The sequence below is a fragment of the Mytilus edulis genome, chromosome 5 (assembly GCF_963676685.1).
Source record: "Mytilus edulis chromosome 5, xbMytEdul2.2, whole genome shotgun sequence".
Taxonomy (NCBI): domain Eukaryota; kingdom Metazoa; phylum Mollusca; class Bivalvia; order Mytilida; family Mytilidae; genus Mytilus; species Mytilus edulis.
The window spans coordinates 38,613,638-38,636,027 of NC_092348.1; the positions used below are offsets into that span (position 1 = coordinate 38,613,638).

Consider the following 22,390-nt stretch of genomic DNA (forward strand, 5'->3'; position numbering starts at 1 on the left):
GTATTTCCGTTTCTCTTTTTAACGTTTGATTTATAAAAAAAAAAAATCATACAGACTTCGTCCCCATTCACAGGTTATGCCTGCCTCATATTCTCTTGATAACAATTGATAACAAAATGACCAAGATGTGCACTTTAACAAAATGACCAAGATGTGCACTTTAACAAAAACTCTTTAGATTAAACTCTCTCTCTCTCTCTCTCTCTCTCTCTCTCTCTCTCTCTCTCTCTCTCACAAACCCTGAAGTTAGTGTGTGTATGACTTAAGAAAATATTTGAAATAAAAAAATACCCTGTTTTTTTTTTATAGTTACGGCGTGACTGACATACACGCAAACTTCTTATCTAAAAAAAGAACTTCGTGTATTTAGAGTCAGATTGATATGAATTTTTGAAATACTTAGCAAGAGGGCCTGGATGGGGGTATATTCATTTATGTTTTCTTCAGTTTTAAGGCCAATAATCTCTATTCCTTTATTATTGTTGTCAAGTGTTACCTAACTTTTTAAATGTTAGTTCTCTATTATACTCTCTTCTGTTAAAAACATCCAGATCTTTTTTAAATTTTGCTTATTTAAAAATCATACACTTTAAACTGGTAATATTTCTACATCTAAACAAGTTTAAAACAAAACTGGAGTAAACAAAAACATCAGTTTTAAAGTTGTTATTCATCTGCAGTTTCTGGTAATGGATCAGCTGTTCTTGTGAAATCTATATCAACATAGTTTGTCCTGTTTTCAGCTCCAATGATAACACGTGGATTTTTTGGCTTCCTTGTGAAGGATACTTCTATGTATGTTAAACCATCCTTATTTTTGCTCTTAAAAATAAAAAACACTCATAAGATCAATGTTTAAATTAGGTCCTTGATGATGTTGATACTTAGCAGTTGTTAAATATTCTACTGCATTTGTCAAAGTCATGAGTGCGTACTTAAAATAACACTTCCGTTTTTTTTTAGTTAAAATTATATCTCATTTTACATGTTTAAATAGAAAAAATGCATAAAATATATTATACTATGTGAAATGTCAGTAAGGTAGCTGAGGTGTCTAAATATTTGACGATATATTTTCCGTTAACTTCTGTAAAAGACTTAATTTCTGGGTCAATGTACTTTCATAATTCTATATAACAAGAGTGCACACGCTGAAATGTCTAATCATTGATATTATGTTGATAGTCCTAAGTATAAAGCTAAGCTTTATTACAACAGTCACATCAACTTAACATTAACCAAGATAACTAAACAAAGACCAATGAACCTTGAAAAAGAGGTCCAGGTCAGATGAACCATGCCGGGCAGACAGGTACAGCTAACTATGCTTCTATCATGTCTATACAACATATATAGTTGACACATTACTTATAGTTTAAGAAAAATAGACCAAAACACAAAAACTTAACACTGTGCAATGAACCGTGAAAATGAGGTCACGGTTAAATAAAACCTGCTCGACTGACATAAAGATCATAAAATATTTCCATACACCAAATATAGTTGACCTATGGCATATAGCATTAGATAAAAAGACCAAAACTCAAAAACTTAACTTTGACCACTGAACCATGAAAATGAGGTCAAGGTCACATGACATCTGCCCGCTAGACATGTACACTTAACAATCATTCCATACAACAAATATAGTAGACCTATTGCATATGGTATGAGAAAAACAGACCAAAACACAAAAATTTAACTATAACCACTGAACCATGAAAATGAGGTCAAGGTCAGATGACACCTGCCAGTTGAACAAGTACACCTTACAGTCCTTCCATACACCGAATATACTAGCCCTACTGCTTATAGTATCTGAGATATGGACTTGACCACCAAAACTTAACCTTGTTCACTGATCCATGAAATGAGGTCGAGGTCAAGTGAAACCTGTCTGACAGACACAAGGACCTTGCAAGGTACGCACATATCAAATATAGTTATCCTATTACTTATAATAAGAGATAATTCAACATTACAAAAAAATTGAACTTTTTTTTCAAGTGGTCACTGAACCATGAAAATGAGGTCAAGGACATTGGACATGTGACTGACGGAAACTTCGTAACATGAAGCATCTATATACAAAGTATGAAGCATCCAGGTCTTCCACCTTCTAAAATATTAAGCTTTTAAGAAGTGAGCTAACGCCGCCGCCGCCGCCGGATCACTATCCCTATGTCGAGCTTTCTGCAACAAAAGTTGCAGGCTCGACAAAAACTAGGGGTCATGGATCTTGTTTTGTCGTTGAAATACATTGAAATTAACGAATCACAGTTATTTGATATGAGTTGTATAGGAGAAACTTACATTTTTCCTTATTGAGGAAACATTAAACGATAGAATTGGTTAAAATTCAATAAGAAAATTACTTTTCATAAATACTTCATAAATATTAAATAAAAATAAAGGGTCACAGGCCTTATTTTTCTAAAGAAAAAAAAAACACAATTTGTCCTATCAAATTCAATATAAAAATCTGCCCTTGATTTTTTTCTTTCTGAAAATATAAAATACACTTAACTACACTTATTTTTGATATTTTAATCTTTAAATTTAAAATATTTAAAGTTTCTGTAGTATATATTGAATGATACTTTGTAAAATATTTTGTAACATGACCAGAAGGGATGCTCAGAAAAAAGACACCCAATCTACTTTTAAGTTTACTTAATAAAGATTAAATTTTATTAATAGAGATATGAAGGATAGCGTTTGCGTGCACGAATGACTCCCATCACATAGGATAGCATTAGTAATAATTAATCTCAGCATTTGAATGAAATGCTTTTCTAATTCATAACAATGTTATTGGGACTGATGGTTTATGTTAATAATAGTATGTCAAAATTGAGTAATCTATTTTCTCTGAATATTTTTTACGATTCTATTGACTACAAATTTTGATTATTTAAAACATACAGGAACAAGATTTTATTTTGTAACTCAATATCGTATTTGTTTTTATCCCTAATTTTCTATTCACCTCCCTTCTGACACAAATTATTTATCCCACAAATTAACAATCAATCAATCATGTATTAAAACATGATCTTATTAGGTCTTGACAAACTTGGATAAGTACGTATTACAACTTGTCACTACCAAAAAAGTAGCTGTAAATATAGAAAAGAGTAGATGTGGTTTTATTGCCAACTCTCCAGAAGAGACCAAATGACACAGACATTATTTTGTGCGCATGTTAACGTCGTACTACGGTGGCCTATAGTTGTTAATGTCTGTGTCATTTTGGTCTCTTGTGGATAGTTGTCTCATTGGCAATCATACCACATCTTCTTTTTTATATAGCATGTACAAATCGTAGTTGTCTCATCAAAATATTGCTATACAATTTTCTTATTTTGTTTAGCTTACATGTATGCTATAAACCATTGTAAAAGTACTATCATTTTCTACACGTGATATCGGATTTTTTTTTACACAATAAAGAAAAACTGCATAGAAAAAAACATAGATAAAGTGAAACAAACCCGTCCAGATGGCTTTGTTTTCAACGGTTGATGATGTATAAGCAAATCTGCATCGCCTTGATTTGCATATACATTGTCGTTCTCAGTGTAATCTATCTCTAAAAAAATAATAATAAAAAAAAAGATAAATCTTAATTATATGTGCATGGTTAATAGAAAATGTGTGTAGCATGACAATGAGAAAGCAACCTAACAATAAAAGGTTATCGAAAGAAGGCTATGGTTGGGGTCCATTTTGACGAATCAAAATGTTGATCAAGATGATACTTTATATATCAATGCCAGACATAGCCTTCTTAAAACTTAGAAGCACATCTTTTGAGTAGAAACACTCGGTCGCAGTCACGCCGCTGCCACATGTGGAGCAGGATCTGCGAACTTTTCTAGAGCACCCCCGGTTTGTGATGGGGTTCGTGTTGCTTGGTCTTTAGTGTTCTTTGTTGTGTTCTGTATACTGTTGTTGGCCTTTTGGTATTTTTTTTTGCCATTGCGTTGTCATTTTATTTTCGACTTTTGAGTTTGAATGTCCCTTTGATTCCTTTCGCCTCTCTTTTATTGTTTGAGGTTCTTTTTCAACTAACCAACATTTTTATCAAGATGATACTTCATCCATTGTCAATCATAGCATTCTAAAAACTGATAGAAGCACAAGTTGTGAGGAGACACACTCGGTCGAAGTAAAAAACATGTTTAACTCCGCCACATTTTTGCGGCTTTCCCAAGTCTGGAACCTCTAGCCTGTGTTTGTCTTTTGTGTTTTTCAAATTTTGATTCATTTGTATGTTTCTGGTTCGGAGTTTAGTGTGGCGTTTATTTCACTGAACCATTATGCATTATTGTTTAGGGGCCAGCTGAAACCCGCATCCGGGTGTGGGATTTTTTCGCTGCGTTGAAGACTCATTGGTAGTCATGGGCTGTTTTCTGCTCTTTGGTCGGGTTTTTGTCTCTTTAACACATTCCCCGTTCAATTTGTATTTCAAGAAATGACAATTGACCACACTATCGATTGTGATCGTTGACAATTCTACACATCAATACTACAAATTAAATTATCTTTATATTTCAATTTCTGAGCTTACTTAGCTAACTGTTCCATAACTTTTATTGATCCTGTCGATTAGCGTACTAGTTCGAAAGATTAATCATCGTCAAAATTAGGGTGAAGAAACATTGACTATAGCTTTGTTTTTTATTTGATTTAAATCAACATGAACAAAATGTAAATAGCCTACTTTTATTTGATTTGTCTACAACTGCATATTCATCATTTGCTGTTTCAATTTCGTCTTCTGAAATACAATAAAATAGTAAATTGAAGTAAAATGCCTATCCCTCCCCAAACAAAAAATAAGAAATAAAAAAGGAGAAAGAAAGTCGACATGAAAACACTTGATATGAAATTTGTGATGTACATGTTTAGACAGTATTAACTGTTTGGTATCCAGAAAAAAAAATGATGAGGGTTTTAAATGAAGTTATGAAAATAAGATGAAATACTCATCTATGTCCGTTTGGTCTGACAGTTTAAGGATAGTTGTTTCATTAAATATCATACCACATCGCCTTATTTTTATATTGTATGCATTTCTATGTTTATTTATATTGTTAAAAAACTGTAAAACTAATTATTTAATTTGCACAAGGTTATCTTAATATAAAACAGGGGTAAAGTAAACAAGGAATGATAGTAGCCATTGAAAATTGGTAAAAGTGATTTCCAACAATTTATCACAGAAAACGAGGTACATGTACAAATTAAAGACGAATGATCCCAATTCTGAATCCAAACCATATACTTTTTGCTTATGTGCGTTTGTTTGTCAACTGACAAAGATTTAAAAAGGGGGTTGGAGGTTATATTAGTTTATTCCGGCACATATTTATATTCCTGTCAAAAGTCCTGCATCTCGTCTGATTCAATAGTTGTCTTATGTCATATCTAAATGCTATCTTGAAAACTAATAGTTGATGGCAGATATTTGATTGTTTCTGCCAAATTCATTCACAGTTTTTATTGACTCGGGACGATTCATGACTTCTTATATTGTATAGACAGCAATCTTTTCATGATAATAGGGTATTACCCTTTAGAAGTCTCGATAATATCTTGTCGTTGGGTTGCTGTCTCATTGCTACACCTTAGATTTCCCATTTTTTTTAGTGTTCGGACATGAACCCAAAGACGACATTGGAGCTATTTCCTATTTTCAACCTAATGTTAAAACTAAAGATATTGATAATTGTTTCCTGTTCAGCTTGATGAAATGAAACTTTTTGACAGTGATTTGTTTTTTAAATTTCTAATTAAATATTTGTATTATCCGATATTCCTCGATTTGTCATTCGTCAAGGTTCTTTATGTCAAAAATGTAATTGATAAAATGATTGATTGAAACTTTTCCCAAAAATGTGTACCACATCATTTACACGTTAGACATTATACTTTAAAAGACTACCATAGCCTTTTCCTAACGGAACTCCTTTGCACTCACAATAGTTATTCAATGTTTTCATGGTGGTTTTTAATAAACTAAGATCGTCTTTGAAGTACTGTTATTTAATACCTGATAATACAATGATGTTGAAATAAGGAACAAATCATTAAGACAATCCGAGAAAACTATCTTACACATTACATTATACACTTTCCATAGCACTGAATATTGGACAAATTATGGAAAAAAACATCTTCAAACATACCAAGTTTTGTACACCTGACGCGCTTTTCTTATACATAAGACTCACATAAGACTCACCAGTGACGATCGAATCAAAACAGTTTGAACGCAACCAAAACAGAATATTTATGAAAGTTACTTACCTTTGTAATGTACCTTTTTAGATTTGGATTTGGGTTTAACAACAGAAGCATATTCGGCATTCGCAGGTTCATTAGACATGTTAGAATCTTCGTTTCCTACATGAGGAATAAGAATAAAATAGAATGTTTCTCCCCTTAAATAACATAAAAATATGCAATGCATACAGGTAGGATCCACTATTTCAGAGATAAGGACAAACGGCTATCTCTAGAAATAACTATTACACGCCTACATATTTAATTGCTGTGAATTTCAATCGTTTGCTCTTACAAGCTTCATATTTTCTCTGTTTTTAAAAAAAACCTCTGTAGAATTTTAAGTCTGCATTGCCTGTTCAAATTTTTAGCAATACAATTTCATATTAATAAAAAAGGATTCGTCTGTACCTTATGGAAAATATAGCTTAAAATGCTCGGACAGCTGATGATCTAATTAAGACCAAATGGTCTGATTTTTTTTCTCTCGTTTTTTATGAATACAACAATGCTATAGCATACTCTTTATCAATTTGCTAAATTTTACATGTTATCATATGTATTTAGTTTGAAAAGACAAAAGTATTTAATAGTAGTAGGACACATGCTTTACTTCAACCTGTTCAATTACTAGTATTCAATATCAACCTGGGTTTTTATTTGATTTTGATTGATATATCCCTTTCCTTGTCTTTCGCAATGACTTTGTTTAGAAAGAAAGGACTTTTCAATTGCCTCACAACTCCACCATGCTATGTTGTCTTGAAGAAATTTAATCACGCAAAACTATCATTCCATATCAACATACAACATTTTAAGCACCCCGGCAATACTCAGATTTGTCTTTTGGGTTTGGTATGTATGCTTATATTATTTCAAGTTCACGTCTAAAACCATGCAGATAAATCACTACGATCCGACAACACAACTAGAGTTAACCGATATAAATAAATATATAATCAGGACTGTATGCACAGCTGCAATATACTAGTGCTGTTTGAAAATTTCAAAGTATAAAATTTCTAATATTTCACTTTGATATTTACCTGAGTTACGCCGTTTGAATTTCTGTTGTACCTTATCAACTGCTGCATACAACACATTGCTTTCTGTTAATTCTAGAACAAAATTTAAGTAATTAGTTTTCATACGTTTTACTGTAATTATATTGTAGACATACAAGTGCGCAGCAAACATAGACACAGTAAATGAACGGAACTAGAGGATATTGTAGTTAGTTGACAGGCTAGACGAGAATTGCACCATCTTAACTTTGCAATTCCATCTTGTAATTTGAAGTGAAAAGAGGATTTTGGCAATCTATAATCTGGCATGGTACAAATGTATTCACTGAAAACAAAAAAGGCCTAATGCATGCTGTTTAAGGTAAAGGGGAAAGTTGGTGCCTTCACATAGGTTTTGTACTATGACACCACTGTCCCAGGTTAGCCACCTTCTGTGTGTGCCTTTCCAAAGTCAGAAGCCTGTAATTCAGTTGTTGTCGTTGGTTGCTGTATATCATATTTTTTTTTCTCAATATTTTGTACATAAATAAGGCCGTTCGTTTCTTGTTTGAATTGTTTTACATTTGTCGAATTGTTTTTTTTTTATAGCTGACTATACTGTGTGAGTTTTGCTCATTGTCGAAGGCCGTACGGTGATCTTTATTTATTTATTTCTGTGTCATTTGGTCTCAAGAGGTGATTTGTCTCATATGCAATCATACCACATATTCCTATGTTTATAGAACTTTTTTTTTAATAAACTGAATGTGACTTTTGTAATTCTGGTTATTTCAAGCATTCCTGTCAAGTTTTGTCATAATCAGTTCAACAGTTTGAGAAAAATCTAGAGTAATGTAAGACGACAATTACAGCGATTCGACCAAAATTTCTTCGAAAAATCCATTTCAAGCCGCATCATGATAGAATATAGTGTGGACCAATAAATGATCAAATATTTATTTCATCTGCCTACAAACAGTTGAATAGGATACAAAAGATGCCTATATGATATTAAAAATCACTAATGGATCTCTTTGTCTACCTTATAAGGCTCTTATGGTCCATTTATACCTCTCATTTCTTTTTAGGCCAATAACTAATAATTTTGGGGTTACTTACACTCATGTATGATAGAAATGTAATGATAAATGAGTAATTGAAGTATACAAGTTGAATGAACTATCCATATAAAAGTTTACTGTCTCACAGAAGGTTTCAATAAGTCCATCCGTAAAATTAAAATTTACGCCCCGTTCCAGAGAGGGACATAAAAAGCTTCTCTTTTAGTGAATTATTTGTTCTTACTGCTTTTAAATTAATTTCATTTACTTATAACTATATATTTATTAAAGTATTACTTAGGAAAAATCTTCTATTATAGCAGAATATTAGAAATTAGGAGAAAAAGCTCCCTTAAACACTGAGTGTGGCTTGTTCTGTTTACTAATTTCATGGTAGAGTCCAATTTCAAGGAAATGTTCTCATAAAATGTGTTTCGGAGACTCAATCCACTCAGAATATATCAATTTTTTTTGTAATATTTCACTTTGAGCAAGAAATGTTAACAACCGAAAGTACTCCCACGGTCAAAGGTGCATGTGTAGCTTCCCATATTAGGTGTTACACACCATTGATCCCCCCCCCCTATGAGTCTATGTTAAATTTGCACTTTTCGCAAAATTGTGCAGACTTTATCTTTGTTTCATATTAAAAAATACTTGGCATGAGTAAAGTTTTATCATGTCCAGTACTATTGACAAAATTTCACACAACATTTCATTGTATATAAGAAAATAACCATCACTGAAAGATAACCAATCAAATGTTCACCTCTTTTTAACAGTGTACAAGATTTTGTAACCATGTAACCTCAAGTTTCCAAAATATTCTATAGAAACCCCAAATAAAAAAATAATGGTGCTTTGAAATACCCAAGATATATATTTATGAACCAGCAATGCTTTACTGCAATGAAATGTAGGATTAAAAACCTACAACTGTCAAATTCAAGGGAATATTTGTTTTGATCTATTTTCGTCTGCAACCGGATGTGACGTACTATGATTTTGTGATATTACACCTTATATGCATATTAATACTTAGACCACGAAATAATTGAGCACAAAAATTAAAATAAATAAGCCGCGCGGATTTATCATGCCAACCTAGCAATAGTTGAAAATTAGAGGTACTGTGAGCTGATCAAAATTTCCCTGCACCTTTCAAACTTTATGCTTTGGCAAGGTAAACCAATAATTTTATCGGATCAAAAGATAAAATAGAAGGTGCACAATGAATTGCATGTATATCACGAAGAATATATATGAGTTTTATTCAAACCCTTTTACTAGTTACAGATAGGGATGTTCATCCTATTTAATATGAAAGGGCAAGGTCTACATGTTTTTATATGAAAACCCCAAGAAATTGTTCTGATCAAAATGAAAAATAAAGGATGCACATGTACATTAAGTAATAAAGATTATATGAAAATTTCCTTAAAATTCATTCTTTGGTTATGACTAACACTAAAATTGGTCCGGACTAACACCCCTCACTGTATACCCCCATTATGGTCGTCCCATTATGGTTACCAATTAATAATAAGATGGCTATCTAAGCTTTGCGAGCATTTCGTTTGTTTCTACAATGTTCTAGGAGACAAAACATATCTTATATTACCCTATACTTAAATACTAGTACATGTAATCTTTTATCCTTTCATGTAAAAATGTTAAGTTGTATAATTCCAAGATATTTGGTTGTAATCGACCTTGTTTTGACAAGGACCACCCATATGTAAACAACATGAACTGTGTTGTAAACAACCATTTGAATAAGTTAGCTCAAAATAGAAGCAAACATTTTTTTTACTAGTATCTGGTTTTTATTTATTAATAACAATTGCATATTAAAAAAAAATGATAACTAAAAAAACAAATTCTAATATGACGACCTATTATCGTCAACAAGTATAATCATAATGTATCTACCTTTAGCGCAAACGCAGTAATACACAAAAACGGCTGTTCCGCGTTACGACCAACTTATTTATACTACAAGATATTCTCAATTTTCGACATCAAAAACCCCCATTTTACGCAGGCCAAGATCCAGATACAATATATATTTATTTTAATTCTACAGCAAAATAAACAAATCAGTTCACTTGAATTTATTTTTCATGATAAAATTTCATTAAAAGAAAATTCCGCGAAATGATGTTATTGTCTTGGCATGGCATCGAATCAAGGTGACGTCACAAGTATGTTTCCGTAAACAAAAAATCAAATGTACATGTAAATACCGGGCGTTTTAAAGCTTCTTGTACGCCTCAGAACGAATAAAATTACATTGGAAAAAAACATATAAGTGAACAATGCGATTGAAAAAAAATCATTGAGTTATATAATATTACTAATATTTTCAAAATTGGATAAAACGGAACAGCCAAAACAGTAACGTATGTATAGGGATTTCACGGTTAACAAAAATACCGAATTTGTCCTATTAGAATCGAAATAATTCATGGCAGCCGTAGATTTGTTTTCATTTAACCATGGGTTAGGCATTTATATTCGTATAAAGTAAAATCACAAAAATACTGAACTCAGAGGAAAATCAATTCGGAAAGTCCATAATCACATGGCAAAATCAAATAACAAAACGCATCAAAAATGAATGGACAAGAACTGTCAAATTCATGACTTGGTACAGGCATCCGCTCAGGGTAAAATAATCGAATATAAATGCCCAACCAATGGTTTAATGAAAACAAATCTACGGCTGCCATGAATTATTTCTTAATTAAACTGCTACATTGCGTATGCCTCATACAAGTTAAAAGCCTCCTCAATATTTTTTTTTTGTATTTCTATGCTTGTTATTGTCCGTTAAACAATATTCAGTGGGTGGTGATAATCCCAGAACAATCACTTATAAATTAAATATTGTATATTCTAGTAACATACCACTTGTGCTGCCTCTATTTCTTCTGTTGAAAAACATATATACAGAAATAACTATCATAAGAATAATTGCACTACCACACCCAATACCAATAAATATCGGGGTCATGGAGGCTGATTTCGATGGTGATTTAACGGTAGGTTCCACTGAAATATAGACGGAAAAGGGAATAAAAAAGTTACAAAACATGATTATTCTATTACTGTATCAATGTCATAATAAAATATCTAACTGAATGTATGCTTTGTTGATAAGCACTATAATAACACAAATAAACGAGTATCTCCTATGAAATAATTCCCTGAAATCATAACATTCAACCCATAACGTTACGATATTCAAAAAAAAAAGAAATGTGTACAAAAAGGATTATTGGCATTGAAACAATTATCAACCATAGTCTAAATGAAATAGATTCGAGCAACTATATGTCACCATAGACCTTCGACAATGATCTAAATCCATTCTGTAGACCCAGACATGACAAAATTTCAAAACATTTAAACAAGAGTTTAACAAATGCAAAACAATTGGACAGACAACATCAAACGACAACCATTTATTTACATGCTCCTGACTTAGTCAGACACGGGTTTAATCATGTTGGAGTTCCACCTTAACATGTGACAGTATTGAACGGATCTAAGTGAACTCGCAGTTACTGAAATCTTGTTGAAGGCAAATTACAATTTATATATAAAATAATAAAAGTTGTCCCTGACTTATGTATCAATCTGTACACATCTAACGGATTTAGTTTACATTTTACAAAAATAAAATTGATTATTTGCTATATATATCAACCTACATGAATATTAATATCATCCTCATATTCATATAAGTAATCTGAAGTTGTGGCATCTAATTCTGTGTTTGAAGCATATTTATTCGTGTAATTGTAACATAAAATATTGTCCCCCATGAAACATTGTCTGTCGGACAAAATTTCATATAAAATATTGTACACTGACAGTATTTCATAATGAAATATTATCATGGACAATATTTAATTATGAAATAGTGTCTTTGTCCATGAAATTTTGTCACCTCCTTCAGAAAAATATTTCACTATGAAATTCTGTTCATGACAATACTTCTCTATTGAATTCTGTTCATGAGAATACTTCACTATGAAATACTGGCTTTGAAAATATTTTTAATCGAATTATTACATCATTAGAAATAGTACAAAAGCACGCATCATGCACATCTTTAGATTGATAACGGAAATGGTTTTGTATAGCAAGGAATTTATAGTATTACTAATAGTGAGTTTCAGATTTGTATAGATACATTACAAATGCTTAATTATAGATTAAAGAATTGCCTAACGTATATGTTTCATAGTATTACATTATAAAGTAAAAATATAAGTTATTAATGTACTGACAATCACTTATTTTGTAAATATACATGAACATATGTTGATAACCTCCCCTTCATGAGACAAAATTCCATGACAATCTGTATATGAAATATTGTCTCAATACTCACAAAATATAACCAAAATATAACCTCCCTTTAACAGGACAAAATTTCATAGTATTCATCTGTGAAATATTGTCTCAATTCACTCAAAATATAATCTCCCTTTAACAAGACAAAATTCCATAGTATTCATCTGTGAAATATTGTCTATATACAGACAAAATTTCACTATGAAAATTTGTCCTTCTCTGGACATTTTCCATAGACGAGACAATATTTCATGATGCATAGTTATGAAATATTGTCTTGTGGTACAATATTTCATAGGACAATATTTTGCCTTACATAATGTCCAAACACCAGGACTTGTTATAAGACATAAATGCAATGCGGAGTTAGCAATTGATATGTTCGTTATTTTTGTTATTAAATTTCATATATTTCAAAACAGATTACTAGCACAAATTATAAATATGTTATTTCTAATGATAACAGTATTAGTTGAGACAACTAAATTATATTACACTTGACTTGATATTTATTTATTTATTTGTATCTAGGGAGAAGCTTCTATTTAATAATTTTTATCATAATTGACAAAAACCTCAAAATTAAATATGTTTAGATATATTGCCGTTTTCTTATTGAATTAAAAAACAGAATAACATAAATCTCATTGAGAGTATTTTACAGCTAACCATCTGTACTAAATAAAACTTGTTTGGGATGTCTTGATGTCATTTTGGTGTTGATTGGTCACTGACTATTCATCTCATGTACGGAGCATGTGTTTTTGTTTTTAAATAAACTGTCTGAAATGGAAAGTTCTTAATTCAGAAGTATACAGTATGGATGTCATTAAGTACTCGAATATTCGAGTACCAATTGGTAGTAGCGAGTATCGAATATCAAAATGATACTAGACAAATCATAAAAGAAAAGGTAGAACACCGCATAAAGAATACATGAAACCTAAGAAAAATAAAAATTATTAATCTGGTTGGTGACCTTACCTTCTGTTTTAAATTCAAGTGATGAATTTCTTTGTCCATGTATGTTCTTTGACACAACAGTTACTTGGTATGATGTGTCTGGTTTTAGCTGATCTAATGTGTAGTATACCGTACTCCCCGTTCTAATATTACTAGTTTGCACATTCTTCCTGTCCCATTTGAAATCATCTGTAGCTTTATAATGCACCGAAAAGGTTTGCTCGTGTCCACCATTGAATCCAGCTATCCAGGATATATTTAATGATCGAAATGTTGCTGTTTCGACAGAGAAATTTTGTGGTGTTTCTGGTTTATCTGAAATTAGTATGGAAAGTAGTATAAGTACTAGTAGTCATAACAGTAAAAGTAGACGCATTTGCTTGTTTGCTTGTGACATTTTGGTTGAGTGTGAATTTGTATTGAAATGCATTGAAAGCAGGATTTGATTTTAAACATATTTTATTCATTAAGATATGAAAAGGATTGAGCAACAGGCACAGCCTATAAAAGCTCTCTCCATATTACATGTACAAGGTATAATTCAATCACAACAACCGTATTTAAAATAATGCAATATAGTGGAACATGCATGCTACTTGTGAGCACACACGAGCAAATATATGTTAACAGTGTTACTTACTAAATGCAAAATATATTTAAATATATAGGCAATTAATCATCAGTTATTTAAAGTACCTTGAAACATGCAAATATCCTTTATAAGTCATTAGAAATATATATATGGCTTGAAAGAGACACTAAGCTTGCTTAGTAGAATAAATGAATTAATGTTGGAGTGTAGAAAAAAAATAAAAAATAAAAATAGATGAAACAAAAATTAAAGTAAGTTTCAAACAAAACGTTGAGTGTCACTGATATATTTCTAAACAGATTTAAAAATAGCAATATTCATATCATATGAAAATAATCTGTTTCCAAAAAGTAGTAATTCAATATTTATGTCAACATTATCAACAATGGAATCAAGAAGGATCTGTCTTACATCATTATACTTAGGGCAAATAAAAAAGAAATGTTGGTTATCCTCAACAGGTTGGTTACAGTTTGTGCAAAAAGTGTTCTCGGATAAGAACTGATTAAACAAATGAGATTTAAGGTTGCTAGCATTATTTCTGAGTTGACAATGACTAATATTTAGTTTCCTTATCCCATAGTTGAAAGGTTTAAATATATCATCAGTCCTATAAAACTTATCTAGTCCACTTCTAAATATACCCAAACTTGGTGATTTTTGTAAACTCAAAGGAAGACTATTCCAAAGTCTTATAGTGGAAGGAATGAAACTATTAAAATACGAGCTAGTTCTAGCTAGAGGCGGGTGAAAAGTGTTATTTTCATTCCTTAAAGTATAAGGGGTTTGTCTGGGAAGATATGGCTGAACTAACTCATATAAGTATGCAGGTGTCATCCCATTTAATATTTTGTAGAATAGTATAAGCTTATGTTTATTACGTCTATTCTCCAGAGTTTCTAAACCTAATTCAATATAAAGTTTTTGTCTGGAGGAATTTCGTCGTAATCCTGTAATAATTCTAGCAGCTTCTATCTGAATATTTTCAAGAAGCTCAGTCTCATGCTGGGAGCAATTGCCCCAAATAACATCACCATATTCTAATATAGGTCTAATAAAAGCATAATAAATACGTATAAGTGAACTCCTATCTAATAAGTGTTTAACTTGACGAAGCACAGAAAGACGAGAGCATGCTTTTTTATAAATAATATCAATATGCGTGTGCCATGAAGCTGATGACTGAAATGTTATCCCAAGATGACAGTGAATATTTATTTTCTCAACCTCTTCACCATTTATCCCAAAAAATACAGGTGGATGCTCCCTTTCCCTTCTAGTAAATACAATATTTTTAGTTTTCTTAGAATTAAATTGAACAGCCCATGATTTTGCCCAATTTGAGATAACATCCAAGTCATCAGTCAAAGAAGCAACCGCTACAGCATGATCATCATCTACTATGACAAATAAAGAGGTGTCATCTGCAAAAAGTCTAATATCATTAGCAATGTCATTTACTATATCATTTATATAAATAGGAAACAGAAAGGGTCCCAAAACTGATCCCTGGGGGACACCTGCATGTATACTTCTTAGAGTTGACGAAAAGCCTTCTGAAACTACCTTTTGTTGACGATCCGAAAGATAACTTTCTATCCAAGATAAAAGCTGGTCATTTAAGCCAGATTGTTTAAGTTTAAATAAAAGTCCTTTATGCCAAACTTTATCGAAAGCTCTAGATACATCACAAAATACAAACCTTACATCCCTACCACTATCCATATTACTAATAATTTTATGATATATTTCAATTAACTGATTAACAGTAGAATCACCTGGTTGGAATCCAGATTGAAACTTTGACAAAAGGTTATTACTCCTCATATAATTATACAAATGTTTAAATAAAACTTTTTCCATAATCTTACAAACAATACTAGTTACAGATATTGGACGATAGTTTAGAGCTGAATGTGGGCTACCTTTCCCTTTAAAAATAGGATTAACATGTGCAATTTTCCATAACAGTGGAACCTGTTTAACTGATAGAGACATATTAAATAACTTAGTTAATGGTTTAGAAATAAAGCTAGCAACCTCTTTTAAAATTCTAGGACTGATACTATCAGGTCCAGCTGGTTTATTAACATTCAAAATTTTTAACTGATCTAAAATTTCTTTCTCAGTGATGACAAATTTGTTTAAATGACATGGAGGAGGCTCATTATTATCAGGAATTTCTGGTTCTATATCAATATTAGCTATATCAGCAAAATGATTTTTCAGGATCTCTGATTTGTCCAATGGATGAATAAAAATTTGGCCATCATGTTCCAAAAAAGCAGGAGACGCTTACCCAGTTCAATGATTTGGTCTGACTTCTTTTATAGTTTATGCGAATCCCTCAATTGTTGATTGGTACCTTATATTTTATTTTCAAACAGATTCCGGTATTTAAACATCAGTTTACCACTGTGTGCATCTAATCAAATATAATAATTGCATTGATACATAAAAATATAATTACCTTGCGGTTTCAAAGTAATATTTTCCACAACACATCCTAATTGGTTACATATTTTGATTCCATACACACCAAAATCCTCTTCCGTTCTAATATGTATTTTGGAATTAATTTTATGTTTGTAATCATATCTTTCTCTCAGAATAGTCCATTCGAAGTTAGTCACACGTAACCATGTTACATTTGGCGCCGGGAATGATATAACATTCAGTACTATATTTTCTTCTGTACCAACTTTTGCTCCTATTGTTCCTGATTCTGCTGTCGCATTCCTAGGTTTACCTGCAACACGCTTTATAAAATGTAAACACAATAACAGAGCGATAGATTGTCTCTCAAAATTGTAATTCAAATTAGAAGTTTAACTTTTCAAAGTCGAGCAATCGTTAGAAAGGCTAAACTTAAAAAGTTTTTTTTAATTCTTTATATCTATTTGATTATTATAACAGGTAAATCTTTAAATTATTTATTTAACGTATTACATTTTTATAATCATATGTAAAGTCGGTTATAATATGAATTTTTATTTGAATTTTCGCCAGTTTTGCTAGTGCTTCGGATTTGATTTTAAAAATACAAGGTACTCTTGTCATGAAGGAAGATGATTGGACATGAGACACCAAAGAACGTTAAAAAACGAAATGAATGATGAGCAACGAAACTTGAAAGTTTTTAAATACTAAGGCTTTTCTACCTCAGGAATAGATTACCTTCGCTGTATTTGGCAAAACTTTTAGGAATGTTTGGTCCTCAATACTCTTCAACTTCGTATTTTGTTTTTGGCTTTTTTAAACCTTTTTTTATTCGAGCGTCACTGATGAGTCTTGTGTAGACGAAACGCGCGTCTGGCGCAAATACAAAATGTCAGTCCTTGTATCTACGATGAGTTTATTATTCATCATTAAAAAGCTTTTAAAAACTATAATTTTTTCTCGGACAATCTAATAAAGAAACAATATTTACAATACATTTCTTCAACAATAGTCTGTTTAAGGGGTACTCAATACGCTAATTGAATAGAAACTTGATCGTTTAATATTTCACAAAGTTTTCTCAAAAATAGTTACTTTGACCTGTTGACGAAAATGATTTCGCAAACATGTGTGTGCCTCTCCTATTCTATGAATTACAAAGAACATTTAATATAAAGATAAGGAGAAAAAGTATGATTTCTAAAAAGACAACTATCCACAAAAGTTCAAACAAAGTAGATGTAAGCAATTATAAGCAACCGAACGGCTTCAGCAATGAAAAAACACATACAGTATAGGCGGCTATAAAAGTCACCAACAAGAAAATTATGAAACAATTCGATTGTAAAAAGAAAGGGCCTAATCTGTTACAAAACAATTAACGAAAAATATAACAGACACGAATCAACGCCAACCACTGAACTTCAGGCTCTTTACTTGGGACAGGCACGTAAAGAATGAGGCGGGGTTAAACATGTTTGTATTCGCTCACCCCCCTCACCCGGGACAGTGGTGTAAAAGAACAACATAAAAACAGACTATACAAATCAGTTCCAAGAGGCTTAACTCACCACATCGATACAAAGAAGAAAAACATCAAACATAAACACAAACCGGATGCGGCACGGTATTTTTCCATCATTCATCGCTTACAAAAAAAATGACACTTAATACAAATATCAGAGTACTCGTAGCTACAGCTAGTTCAAAGCCAATAACAACTACAAAAATCATGTATCACAGACTAGCATATCAATCAGTACACATCCAAAATCCAATCAGTTTAGTGTTAGGACGTCATTAGCAGTCAGAGAAAAACATAACCTTGTGAAATATGGTTCAAATTCCTATAATCTCAACTAAAAGATTTAAATTGAGAATGGAAATGGGGAATGTGTCAAAGAGACAACAATCCGGCAAAAGAGCATAAATACAACATAAGGCCACCAATTGGTCTTCAACACAGCGAGAAAATAGACTTTTAGGTTTCATGCTGAGGCATATAAGATAGCATGCAGTCCAATTTAATTATTTAAAAAAGGACATTTTAGACACCCAAAACGTAAGGGATCACAGTTTTAATTTCTTCACTATCCCTGACTTTATCATTCATTTTACTTTTAAAAAGCATGTTATATAGGCAAAGTGGGGGGTGTTTTAAAAAAAAACCTGGCTCAACATCACCATGGACCATAATGTATTTGTTCCTATCGGTATCAATAGTAATCAAAGGTACCAGGCTTATAATTTAATACGCCAAACGCGCGTTTCGTCTACATAAGCAAATTGCGCGTATACCTTCTTGGATGTGTTGGTTTGGTTTGTTGTATTGTTCAATAACATTGACTTTTCCTAATATTCTTTGTATTTAAACAAAAGTGTTTAATTGCATTGTCGCATATATTTTCAATGTTTACACTTGCAACACAGTTGTCTCCGTACTCTTTTATCTTCCGATTTCAAATTATGACTTATTACGGTTAGTATGTCCTATTTGTTTTTTTAGTATTAATCCGTTTACCCTTATGTTACTTGCAAATAAAATTGTTTAATATAATATCATTTGATTCTTTTACTAAGACTTGTTATTTAATCAAATTGTTACATCGGGAATGATGTAATTCAAACTTATATGTTGCTTAAGATATTACTACTACTGTAACTATACTCACAACATATTTTTAAGTTGACAGTTCTGGTATCTGCATATGGTATGCCATTGCGAGCCAGTATTGGATAATTTCCGGAATCTTCACATTTAAGAGAAGGTAGGTTAGATATGTAATCAATATACCCATTGATCTTTGTATTGATGATTTTAATGTTTAACAAGGAAGAGTTAAACAATATTTGCGGATCAGGATTACTTTCCATACGCAGTGTTATTTTTACATTTACTTCTTCATTGAATTTAAAAGTTGTAGGAGTACTTAATCCATAACTCTCATTGTAAGAACTAAGCCAGATTTCTGTTATTTTAGGAGAATCTGAAATAGATTATGCAATACTTCAAAATAATATCAATGTACTAAATCATATTTCACCTGGTTTCTGACATGGTCAATTAGTTATCAAAGGTACCAAGCTTATAATTTGATACGCCAGACGCGCGTTTCGTCTACATCAGACTCATCAATGACTCTCAGATAAAAAAAAAGTCAGAAAGCCAAACAAGTATAAGGTTGAAGAGCATTGAGGACCAAAAATTCCAAAAAACTTGTGCAAAATACGGCTAAGATAATCTACGCCTGGGATAATAAAATCCTTAGTACTTCGAAGAATTCATACTTTTGCAAACAGTTAATTTATGAAAATGACCATATACTTGATATTCATGTCAACACCGAAGTGCTGACTACTTACAATAATGAATTTCTTTGTAAATTCTACGTTAAAAATAATCTTACTATACTTACTCTAAAGAAGAAACTCCCTAAGACAAAGTTAACCATCTGATTTTGTTTCGTTTCTGTTAAATGCTTTAAGTATTTTGATTTCGGAACTGGTTACCTCAAGCGAATATTACGAATGTAATTCAAATTACATGTACATGTAGAAAAAAAGGTTTTGGTTTTTAGAAGCATTATCACATTTGATCACAAGATAATATTACAGTTGATTAATTACTTAACTATGCATTCATTTATTGTGAAGGTACGGTTGTATTTATCATATTCACTAAGAACGATCTTTCCAATGATTATCAATTATCCCTTCAATAATTCATATCTAGCAGAATAAAATAATACAAAGTAACAGAAGAAAAATTTCCATGTGCACGTCATATTTTTTTCTAAGATTAAATTATCAGGTATGTTTGTGTCTGAAACATATTTAAAGACTAGAACCTGACGCGATCGGTAATATTATAAGTTGCAAGCAGGGATGATAGTACGTATACAGCATGTATCGATTAAAATACCGACTTCAAACCTCTCACCAAACTGAAAAACAATTCTGTTGAAGAAAAGTCACATATGCTTATTTGAAATTGTGTGTTTTTTCTTGAACTACACGTACATTGAACATCTCTTTAGAAAGTAGCGGTTAAGGGTGTGATTTGTCGATGCAATTTCGTCATTGATAAGAATTTGAAATTCGTCTACTGTTATTTTTGTGCAGTATACTTTCGTATTGTGTACACTACAAACTCCTCAGAGTCTGAATTGAGCAGTTTTTGTGCTCGACCAGTAAAATCGAGCACACATTTTACTCGACTAGTCTCGACATTGTCTCGACTGTACTTAACTGTACTTAAGTGTACTCGACTAGGTCTCGACTTTACTTAATTAGTCTGATTCAGTACTTGATGATCTTTGTGTAGTCTGAAATGGTCTTGACCAAGGCTCGACCTGTCTCGACCTGTCTTGACTAGTCTCGACCTGTCTCGACTAGTCTCGACTCAGTCTCAACCAGTCTCGACCTGTCTCGACTAGTCTTGACCTTCAAATTTAGTTTTGACTGTTGTAAATCAGCCCATCTAACTAAATTAAATATTGATCTTAAAAAATTCAAGCTTATTAGGTAGTTTGATTTATTGCTGTGAAATGAAAGAATTTAATTTTACAATATGTAAAAAAAAAATTATTATATAAAAATTCAGATAGGCATCTTTAATTTTTTTTTTAACTTTTTCAAATCAACTTGGATTTTCATCAAACTATGCAAATATCTTACATATATATCAAGCTTACTAAATCCCATTTCATTTAGTTTTTTGTTGTATTGCTGTAAAATTTAAGAATTAAAGTAATCTTGGTATAAAAAGCTAGGATTTGCAATTCGGACAAAATAGAGATAGTACACTTTAATTTTTTTAATAACTTTTTCAAATTAACTTGGATTTGCATCAAACTATGCAGCTATCTTACATATATATCAAGCTCACTGAATCCCATTTCATTTAGATTTTTGTTGTATTGCTGTAAAATTTAAGAATTAAAGTAATCTTGGTATAAAAAGCTAGGATTTGCAATTCCGACAAAATAGAGATAGTACACTTTAATTTTTTTAATAACTTTTTCAAATCAACTTGGATTTTCATCAAACTATGCAGCTATCTTACATATATATCAAGCTTACTGAATCCCATTTCATTTAGATTTTTGTTGTATTGCTGTAAAATTTAAGAATTAAAGTAATCTTGGTATAAAAAGCTAGGATTTGCAATTCGGACAAAATAGAGATAGTACACTTTAATTTTGTTAATAACTTTTGCAAATCAACTTGGATTTGCATCAAACTATGCAGCTATCTTACATATATATCAAGCTTACTGAATCCCATTTCATTTAGTTTTTTGTTGTATTGCTGTAAAATTTAAGAATTAAAGTAATCTTGGTATAAAAAGCTAGGATTTGCAATTTGGACAAAATAGAGATAGCACACTTTAATTTTTTTTATAACTTTTTCAAATCAACTTGGATTTGCATCAAACTATGCAGCTATCTTGCATATATATCAAGCTTACTGAATCTCATTTCATTTAGTTTTTTGTTGTATTGCTGTAAAATTCAAGAATTAAAGTAATCTTGGTATAAAAAGCTAGGATTTGCAATTCGGACAAAATAGAGATAGCACACTTTAATTTTTTTTATAACTTTTTCAAATCAACTTGGATTTGCATCAAACTATGCAGCTATCTTACATATATATCAAGCTTACTGAATCCCATT

General features: G+C 31.4%; 1 protein-coding gene across 1 annotated transcript in view; it reads right to left on the reverse strand.

The window, feature by feature from the left end:
• Positions 1-461: 461 nt before the first annotated feature.
• LOC139523631 (neural cell adhesion molecule 2-like) overlaps positions 462-22,390 on the reverse strand; it is a 28,799-nt gene continuing 6,870 nt past the window's right edge. Inside the window, exons 4-12 of the mRNA XM_071317795.1 lie at positions 19,388-19,702; positions 16,747-17,025; positions 13,706-13,999; positions 11,267-11,410; positions 7,338-7,409; positions 6,316-6,411; positions 4,727-4,783; positions 3,495-3,592; positions 462-822 (exon numbers count right to left, since the gene is read on the reverse strand). Coding sequence (XP_071173896.1) covers positions 667-822; positions 3,495-3,592; positions 4,727-4,783; positions 6,316-6,411; positions 7,338-7,409; positions 11,267-11,410; positions 13,706-13,999; positions 16,747-17,025; positions 19,388-19,702 — 1,511 coding nt within the window. The 3' untranslated portion in view covers positions 462-666. The remainder of the gene's footprint in view (positions 823-3,494; positions 3,593-4,726; positions 4,784-6,315; positions 6,412-7,337; positions 7,410-11,266; positions 11,411-13,705; positions 14,000-16,746; positions 17,026-19,387; positions 19,703-22,390) is intronic.